Genomic DNA, 10306 nt, shown 5'->3' on the forward strand with positions numbered 1-10306 from the left:
TCTTCTAAGTTGTATTAATTGGAGTACAGACCTTCTTAAGAACTATGTATTTTGTCTTTTAATTTTATTAGGGTCCATTGTAATTTTCCCTTTTTCATCCCTCCTCCTGGATATTGATGTGTGTGCCTTCCTATCTTTTATTAGATTTGCCAACACTTGGTCGATTCTGTTAATCTTTTCAAAGAATCAGCTTTTTACTGTGTTGATTTTTTCCACTATTTTCTTGTTTTCCTACTCATTGATTTCCACCCTGATTTTTATGATTTCTTTTCTTTTGTTATTAGAGGGATTATTCTGTTGACTTTGTTCCAATTGCTGAAGGTTTTGTGATAGAGTGTCAACCATAACTCTCTCTTTCTTCTTCCTATGTGCATTTATCATTATCAAACATCCTCTAATAACTGCCTTTGCTGTATGCCATAGGTTTTGTGTGTTGTATTCTCATTCGTTTCTAGAAACTTCCTAATTTCGTCTCTAATTTGGGCCAGTACCCACACCTTTTGAAAAATAGTTATTCAAAAGAAAGAAAGAAAAAGAGTTATTCAGCCTTCAAGTAGTAGCCCTTTGAGTTTTGTTTTTTTAATCTTTCTTTTAGTTGATTTCCAGCTTAACGACACCGTGGTCAGAGAAGGAAGTCTGAGTGACCTCTATATGTTTGAATTTACTCAAGCTTGACTTGTGTCCCAGCATGTGGTCTATTTTTAAATACATGCCATGTGTACTTGAAAAGCATGTGCATTTTTTGCATATGGGTGGAGAACTCTAAATATGTCTATCAGGTCGAGTTGTCTAATTGTAGAGTTTAGTTCTGCAGCCTCCTTATTGAACTTCTTTCCCACTGAACTGTCTTTCTCAGAGAGTGGTATAGAATAAAAATAACAGTATAACAATAACGGTTCCCGAGGGGAAGAGTGGAGGAGGTATTAGATAAAGGGGGCCTGATATCAAAAGGTTCAAGAAGAAAGGAAAATTTTTGAAACTGATTGTATTCCTATTGTATAATTATGCTTGATCCATTTGAACTATGTAATGTTATGATGCTGTAAGAGCTCCCAATAAAATGATTAATTTAAAAAAATTGATGTGATGCTTGTCGGAATACAGGGCTGGAGAGGGTTGAAGAGGAATCGGGGAGCAAGTTGTGAATATGGGGGTGGGGAGAATGCACTGGAATTGATTGTGGTGATGTATAGACAACTCTTTTAAAATATGACTTAACTGATCTCCTATGTACTTCTGTTTCCGGGCCCTCGGCTTTCTTTTCGTGCTGGTAGCGCTCCCGTAAACATGGTGAACGTTCCTAAAACCCACCGGACTTTCTGTAAGAAGTGTGGCAAGCACCAACCCCACAAAGTGACCCAGTACAAGAAGGGCAAAGATTCTCTGTATGCCCAGGGAAAGCGACGATATGACAGGAAGCAGAGTGGCTACGGTGGGCAGACGAAGCCAATTTTCCGGAAGAAGGCGAAAACAACAAAGAAGATTGTGCTGAGGCTTGAATGTGTTGAGCCCAACTGCAGATATAAGAGAATGTTGGCTATTAAGCGATGCAAGCATTTTGAACTGGGAGGAGATAAGAAGAGAAACGGCCAGGTGATCCAGTTCTAAGCTTCATCATGGTTTATTGACAAAACAATAAAAGTTGTCATGTTACATAAAAAATATGACTTAACGATATAAGTGTATCATATGTGAATTTTATCTTAATAAAACTATTGGGGGGGTTGCAGAAATTTTAGTCTCTTCTCATATCCACTTTGATTTTCCCCCTTTTTTATTCCTTCCTGTTTTTTTCCCATCCCTCATTCCTTCTTATATTTTTAATGACCTTTTGCTTTCTTCACGTATGATATTTTTGCATCAAATCTGTTCTTGAAATTCAGGTGGGATACGTTCAAGGTCTTATTTTTACTCTTGTGGGCTTTTTTGTTGTTTCTTTTTTTTTTAATGCCACGAGGTATGCTTTATTTTCACTAATCATACAAATAATTTTCTATAGTATCCTAGGGCAGATCAGAGAATTTGGAAATCCCTTCAGAGACATGGAAGTTGGTGGGTTCACAGTGCAGCTTGTCCGTCGTGTCCATCTTGCAGGTAACCCTTCCTCCACATCAGTCTGGTAGATGATGGAGGGGGCGATTCCTCCAGGATTAAGATATGTCACTCCGCTTCTGCTCAATGGTCTCTTTGGTCAGCAGGATGTTCTTCTTCATCTCCATTTTCTTCAGCTTGGCCTTATCGAAGCTGGCAATTTCTCCCATGTCTGACTTGTCTGCCATTTTCTTAAAACAATCCCTGGCTTCCCATTCCCAGATGAGCTCCTTCTTGTGGATGGTTTTAATTTCCTTCTGCTGAACTTGCATAAGAGTAATTGATATGTTCCCCAGTAGGCCTATAGCTTTGTTATATCCAATTATATTGAGCTTCTCCATTGTTTCTTCTTATAAATGTAGTCAATTTGATTCTTGTGTATTCCATTTGGCAGGTCCAAGTGTAGGGTTGCCATTTATATTGTTCAACCACCATGTGTCTGTCAGTTTGTCGTACTGTGGTGGCCAATACCAGTTCATATCTAACCACATACAAGGAAATCCAGTCAATACAAATATAATTCAAATTTATGCATAAACCACTAAAGCTAGTGATGAAAAAATGGAAAAAATTGACCAAAGTCTTCATATGAAACTGACCAAACATACAATCAAGATGCTTTGATAATTATTAGTGATTGGAATGCAAAAATTTGAAACAAATAAGAAGGAAAAGCATTTGGAAAATATGGCCTTGGTGATAGAAATGAGGTTGGAGATAGTATGTTAGAATTATTCATATATTAAAAAAAAGAATTTTTCATATACTTTTTCCCCAAAACACAAAAGGGATAGATGCATGGATTTCTCCAAATGGCCAATAAATCTGTGGAAAGATGTGAAGTAGAAGTTCAATCAGCAGCTAAAATGAGGCTAGAGACTGACTGTGAAACAGACCAATAATTGCTCATATGCAAGTTCAGGTTGAAGCAGTATAAAATTAAAACAAGTCTATGAGAGCCAAAAGACATCCTTGAATGTCTCCCACCTAAATTTCGAGAATATCTCAATAGATTCGACTCACATAAAAATTACAGAAGACCTAATGAGCTGTGAGATAACATCAAAGGTATCATAAATGAGGAAAGCAAATGGTCATTAAAAAGAGAGGAAAGGGTGGCATGTCCAACTGCTTTCTTGTCCCCTGTGTTATCAGAATCCTGTTAAACCAATCTCCTGGCAACAGGAAAGTCAAGGGAGAAAAAGCAAGTGACTCCGGGGTAAGGGAGACCTGTGGCTCTTTTAGAGCAAGGGAGGGCCACCCCTGTTACCAAATACCGCTTTCTGCCCAAAGCCTCTCGTGTGAGGTGTTCCTGCTTCAGTGATACCTTATCTAGACAAGGGATGTGTCACCTTTCTACCAACTTAATACCTGAAGTGATCATACAACCTATCTGTTTGCTATTTCAAAGCTGTGATACATTTTCCTAGTGGTTTAATTAATAGAGTTTTACTCCCCCCCCCAAAAAAAAAGAGAGGAAAGAAAGAAAAGATCAAAATGGATGTCATAAGAGACTCTGAAACTTGTTTGTTTGTTTTTAAATACATGAAGTTATCCAGGATTCATTTTACGTGAAACTACAATTGAAACTGTTCTTAGTCATAGAGTAGCTACAGCAAATGGAAGAAATGATGAAGTAAGATAGGTGAACAGACAATTTTAAAGGGCAGCTTGAGAATAGTAAAGTAGTCCCATGAAATTTACAAAGAAAACTACAAAGTAACATACTGAATGTATCTTAAACTTAAGACATTGAAGATCAAATTCAAGCCTCCAGCTATAATACTGAAAGATCCTATGGAAAAATATTGAATGATGCAGGAAATATCCAAAAAGATGGAAAGGATATACAGTCACTGTACTAAAGACAGAGAAGTCTTGGTAGTGTAGTGGTTATGCATTGGGCTGTGACTTACAAGGTCAGCAGTTCAAAGACACTTGCCAACTTTGTGGAGAAAGATGGGGCTTTCAATTCCTGTAAACAGTTACAGTCGTGGAACCCACACAGGGGAAGTTCTATCCGAGTCGACTAGAGAGACAAACCCAGGGTGACTCATCTGTGTATACAAGAACAATTAAATATTGAGAAAGTATCCCAGTCCTCCAGATCAAGTTTGTAAGTCTGGTATTAGTCCATATGTCTGATACCAATCTATAAATTCCTCTTCAGGGTCATGAAACACACGCAATGATGCCAAATTCAGGACAATCACAGGCCAATGGGTGGAAAGTATTGTGGATCCAGTGGCAGTGGAAGCATCTCAGCATTGGCAGGGGTGTCCACGTAACTTCTCCAGCTCCAAGGTTCTGGCTGTCATCAGCCTGTCTCCATGTGGCTTATCAACAAGAATGTCTTGCAGGGACTGAGCGTGTGTCCTGCCTACAATGAACTATTTATCTCCTCAGCACTTCCAAATGAGATGAGGTTGACAAGCCAAACTCCACCCCTTCACTCATAAGTCTCAAATTGACAATAGATTATGTAACGACCACATACTCTGTCCTGTGAGTCAGCATCTACTCCACGGCAGTGAGTTTCGGGTTTTGGTACCAAACATTTGTGGAGGAAACGTATGATCAAGAACCAGTGGCACAGAAGGAAGAAGTCCAAGGTGAACGGAAGGCATTAGCCAAAAGCAAGGCCCCACAATTGCTAGAATAACAATAAACTGGTGAAGCACTGAAGCACTCACTCATCTATGCCCAAAATTTGGAAGACAGCTCCCTGGCTAACTGACTAGAAGAGATCCCTATTTGTACCGATTCTGAAGGAAGATGACCCAACAGAAGGCAGAACTTATCAAACAAAATTTTGCTGGAGATCATGCAACTTTCAACAATGGTTGTAGCAGCACATTAACAGGGAGCTGCCAAAAATTCAGGCCAGATTCTGAAGAGGATTTGAAGCAAGGGATAGCCTTACTGGCTTCAGATGAATCTTGGCTAAAAGCAGACAATACCAGAAAGATATTTACTCGTGTTTTATTGACTATGCAAAGGCCTTTGACTGTGTGGATCATAACAAATTATGAGCATCTCACTGTGGAACCTGTACATGGATTAAGAGGCAATTGTGCAAACAGAACATGGGAATGCTGCGTGGTTTAAAATCATGAAAGGTGTGCATCAGAGTTGCATCCTCTCAACATATTTATTCAATCTGTGTGGTGAGCAAATAAACTAAGAAACTGACTGTATGTGAAGGAGAAGACAGTATTAGGATTGGAGGAAGGTTTGCTAACCTGTGATATGCTGAAAGTGAGGAGGACTTGAAGCATTTGCTGATAACGATCAAGGATTACATCCTCCAATATGGATTACAACTCAATGTAAAGAGAAAAAAAATCCTCACAACTGGATTAACAGGTAACATCTAGATAAACTGAGAAGAAACTGACATTATCAAGAATTTCATCTTTGGATCCACAATTAATGCTCATGGAAACAGCAGTGAAGAAATCAAATGGCACATTGCAGTAGGTAAAACTGCTGCACAAGACCGCTTTAAAGTAGTAAAAGCACGGATATGACTGAGGTTTAAGGTATTCCTGATCCAAGCCAGCGTATTTTCAATAGCCTCATGTGCATGTGAAAGTTGGACATTGACTAAGGAAGACCGGAGAAGAATAGGTGCATTTGAATTATGGTGCTGGTGAAAAATAATGGAATAACTGTGGATGCCAAAAGAACAAACAAATCTGTCCTGGAAGAAGCACAGCTCCTGAGATGTAAGGCTGTATGCGACTTTGTCTCACATACTTTGGACATGTTATCTGGAGAGGCCAGTTCCCAGAAAAAGGAGTCATACGTGATCAAGAAGAGAGGTAGCGAAAAAGGGGCAGTCCTTTGACAAGATGGCGTGACACAATGGCTGTAACAATGGGCTCCAATATAACAATTGTGAGGATGGCAGAAGACCAAGCAGTGTTTCATTAGGCTGTACACAGATTCAGAACACGTTCTGTGACACCTAACAACAACAGCAACAGCATGTTGTTGACAAAAGAGGTGCTTGCCATCAAGAAATCACCGGTCTCTCAATGAGTTGTTGTATCATATGCTCTCCGGCTCTATTTCTTTCACCAAGCCTATATTTTCCATCTACCAATGTTTCCTCCAAGGAGCCCTACTGGCACTGTTGAGTAAGTATTGAACTGCTAATCACAAAATAGGTGGTTCTATCCCACCAGTTGCTCCATGGGAAAAAAGAATGAGGTTATCTTCTCCTATAAAGAGTTACAGTCTATACAGGACAGCTACTAACTGAAATCAACTTAATGGTAATGAGGGTTTTTTTTGGGGGTAATCCTTTTGTTTCTAATGTTTACATTAGAATCATGAGTAGTTATCTATGCATCTTGATGGCATGTTTGATTAATTTCAGATTGAACAAGTTAGTAAATTTCTTCAATAACTTCATCATTGGCTTTAGTGGTTAGTGTGTAAATTTGAATAAGTTATATTGACTAGTCTTCCTTGTAGGGATATAGATAATATCATATGATGTGCAACATTTTACTTTCAAGCTAGGACTTTAAATGTTCTCTTGCATGATGAAGGAGACATTCATCATTCAAATGAATTTGTCATTCCTTGTAGAGTAGACTAGATAATTGTTTGATTCAAAATGGCCACTATTAGTCCTTTCATCTCACTAATGCCTAGGGTATAGACCTTTATTCGTTCCATTTCATTTCTGATGACTTCCAATTTTTCTATATTCATACTTTGTACATTCCCCACTCCGATATTAATGGGTGTTTGCAGCTGTTCTCTTGTGAGTCATGCCCTATCAGCAAATGAGGGCCCCTAAAGTTTTTCTCCATCCATGTCATTTGGGTCGATCCTATACATGTCCTTGGAAGAAAATGTAGCAAAAGGAAACTCAAGCTTTACAAGAGTGAATATCTTCAACATTCTCAATGACTTGATGCTTCCTGCTTCTTGCCTAGAATTTACTCATGACAAGCTGTCCGGGAATTGTTAGTCCCTGTGGAGGGCGCACATGGCAGGGAACATTTTAGCCTTGGGTGTGTGGAAGCCCTTTCTGTTAGTCACTCTCTGTTAGCTATTGTTGGAAGGGCATGCTCCCTGTGTGAATGGTGCCCTGCTCCTCAAGCCTGCTCACTTGCATGGACGTGTCCAGAGTGCCCACTGCTAACATGTATATATTTGCCATTTTATGTAGCTTTCTAAACATCCTGATTTGTTTACATTCTCTAGCTAATATTTTATAACTACTTTGCTATCGATAAGCTTCCAAGACTAAATGACTATTTTGGGGGGAAAAAGTAACATGCCGAGAGGTTTGCTTTCTATGTCATATGGCATTCATAGGTAGTCACTTTGTCTCTGGACTCTTTGAAATATTTTTAAAGAAGGTGAATGAAGCCACAACGAAAAACTGTCCAAAAGTTTAGGCGACTTTACTTTGAGGAGGCAGCTCTTTCCCAAACATATTTTGATTGGCTTCCAACCCAAGGCTCATCATCTGGCACAGTATTGAACAATGCTCCTCTGATAGTCATAAAGTTTTTTCAGTGCACAATCTTTCAGAGGTCATGTACCCACTCTTTCTTCTTAGTCTGTCCTTAGTCTGGAAGCTCCACTGAAACCTGTTAGCCATGGGTGACCCTGCTCCTTTTTTAACAAACATACCAGTGGCGTAGCTACCAGTATCACAACAACAGCAATATCTAGGGCAGCACGGTATTGCAAACTGACTCACTCGTAGTGGAACTCTGGGTTTGAAGCGTCTGAGGCATGTAGAGAAGCAGTTTGGAGCCTTTGGCAAACCCCTATTTGTGAATCGCAGCATAGACTCCCTTCAATTTGGAGCACAACCCTGCTATCCTCTGCAGATAATGACTTCCCTCTTGAGAAACCACTTTGGCTTATTATGGGACCTTAGTAGACACTGAACATCTAACCATAGGCCACCAACTCACTATGCAGCTTGAGCTTCCCACCATGCACTCTGATCCACAGAGTGATAACATCAAACATACACAGCTGCAGCCTCTCGTTAGATAGATGCGGTATGTATGATATCTGTCTCTAGCAAGACCTGAAGGCACAAGCAAATTTCACAATAAGCTGGCTTAAATGCCATGGTCTCCACTCCATCACACTACCACCCCTCTCACAGTCCATGGCCTCCTGGGGAGTTCCTTGTGGTTAATGGACGGAGGAAGAGAACACTTGTGTCTGCTTTACAAATAGTTCTATACAATATGCAGGTGGACAACATGCAAAAGGACAGTGGTAGCATTTAAACACATTTCTGGAACCTCCCTGCCAATAGGAAGAACTTGAAGTAGAGCACCTACCGGTAATTTTTCACTTTGCCTGGTAGGTGAAATGCTCAGGTGGCATCTGAGGGTAGCAGGAATGGAGGTTATTCATGGGTTCAGTAAGAAGGATGTATACTCATGAGTCAGAATTATTTGGTGGCAGTGGATTTTACGTCTTGAAGGATGACTTGACATTGCCGAGTGTCCGATCTTCCAGCAGTAAGGATCTAAACTGAGTCCATGATCTAGAACCATTTCTCAAAGAGATCAGCCAGTAAGCCAGTGGCAGGTTGAGTATATTGTATCTCTTCTATGGTGAAAATAGAAGGATTTTGTTCTTGTTAGAACAGACAATGGATATGGCTTTACTTTCCCTGCATACAATGCTTCCGCCTTTCTACCATCATAGTCTGGTGCACAGTATTGCTTCCAATCAAGGGACTCACTTCATAGCAAATGAAATACTGCAATTGCTTGTGCTCATGGAATTCACTGGTATAAACATGTTACTTAGTAGCCTTGGTGGCATGCTGGGTTGTCTGTTGGGCTGCTAACCGCATGATTATCAGTGTCAACCCATCCACCACTGTGTAGGAGAAAGACAAGGCTTTCTGGTCCCTAAAGGATTTATAGCCTCAGAAACCTAAAGGGGCAATTCTACTCTTTGCTGCAGGGCCACTGTGAGTCAGAATTGACTCAATGGCAGTGAGTCACCTTGTTCCCATCATCGCTCTGCTGGCTTGAAAGAATGAAGGAACTAACTGGTTTCTAAGGACCCAATCTCTAGATCAGCTAGCTTGAGAACATCTTTGAAGGTTGTCGCAATGCAGGAGGCTACATATGCTTTAAGAAGCAATGAAGCATGGTAGTAGGGCAGGAGGAAAGTCAAGGGAGATGGAGGAAAGAGCTAGGAGTCAAAGGGCATTCATGGAGGTCTAGACAAAGACATGTACATGCAAATATATATAGGAAGATGGGGAAATAGATCTATGTGTCTATATTTATAGGTCAAGTATTAAGGTGGCGGAAGTACCTTGGGCCTCTACTCAAACACTCCCTCTATGCATGAATACCTTCTTTTATTAAATTGGAACTCTATGATGCTCACTCTCCCGACACAACGGCTGGAGCCAAAGTGGGTGAACAAGTAAATGTGGTGAAGAAAGCTGATGGTGCCCGGCTATCAAAAGAGATAGTGACTGGGGTCTTAAAGGCTTGAAGATAAACAAGCGGCCATCTAGCTCAGAAGCAACAAAGTCCACATGGAAGAACACACCAGCCTGTGTGATCGAGTGGTCCCAAAGGGATCAGTTACCAGGCATCAAAGAACAAAAAATCATATCATTGACTGCACACCTCCATAATAGGATCGCTGAAGACAAATGGGTGCATAAGCAAATGTAGTGAAGAAAGCTGATGGTGCCCGGCTATCAAAAGAGATAGTGTCTGGGATCTTAAAGGCTTGAAGGTGAACAAGCGGCCATCTAGCTCAGAAGCAAAAAAGCCCACATGGAAGAAGCACACTGGCCAGTGCGATCACGAGGTGCCAAGGGACCAGGTATAAGGCATCATGCAAAAAAAAACGATACAAGTGTGTGTATATATGTGTATATATGTGTATATGTATGTGTATATATATACCATATTAAATGAAGGGGGAAGTGCAGAATGGAGACCCAAGGCCCAAGTGTCGGCCAATGGAGATCCCCTCATAGAGGCGATTAGGAGAGGAGATGGGTTAATTAGGGTGCGAGGTAGTACCGATGAAGAACACAGCTTTCCCCCAGATCCTGGATGCTTCCTCCCCCCAACTACCATGATCCGAATTCTACCTTGCAGGACTGGATAGGGCAGAGGCTGTACACTGGTACATATGAGGGCTGGAGGTACAGGGCATCCAGGGTGGATGATACCTTCAGGAC

General features: G+C 40.7%; 1 protein-coding gene and 1 pseudogene across 1 annotated transcript; one reads left to right on the forward strand and one right to left on the reverse strand.

The window, feature by feature from the left end:
- Positions 1-1243: 1243 nt before the first annotated feature.
- On the forward strand, positions 1244-1643 carry LOC142427750 (large ribosomal subunit protein eL42-like). The gene has a single exon (XM_075532891.1). The coding sequence runs from the start codon at positions 1288-1290 to the stop codon at positions 1606-1608; it is 321 nt and encodes a 106-aa protein (XP_075389006.1). The 5' UTR covers positions 1244-1287; the 3' UTR covers positions 1609-1643.
- Positions 1644-2150: 507 nt separating this feature from the next.
- LOC142428145 (thymosin beta-10 pseudogene) lies at positions 2151-2279 on the reverse strand (annotated as a pseudogene).
- Positions 2280-10306: the final 8027 nt, after the last annotated feature.

This window comes from Tenrec ecaudatus, chromosome 15 (genome assembly GCF_050624435.1).
Source record: "Tenrec ecaudatus isolate mTenEca1 chromosome 15, mTenEca1.hap1, whole genome shotgun sequence".
Taxonomy (NCBI): domain Eukaryota; kingdom Metazoa; phylum Chordata; class Mammalia; order Afrosoricida; family Tenrecidae; genus Tenrec; species Tenrec ecaudatus.

Coding starts and splice junctions, on each gene's coding strand:
- LOC142427750 (XM_075532891.1), top strand. CDS start 1,288: ATGGTGAACGTTCCTAAAACCCACCGGACTTTCTGTAAGAAGTGTGGC.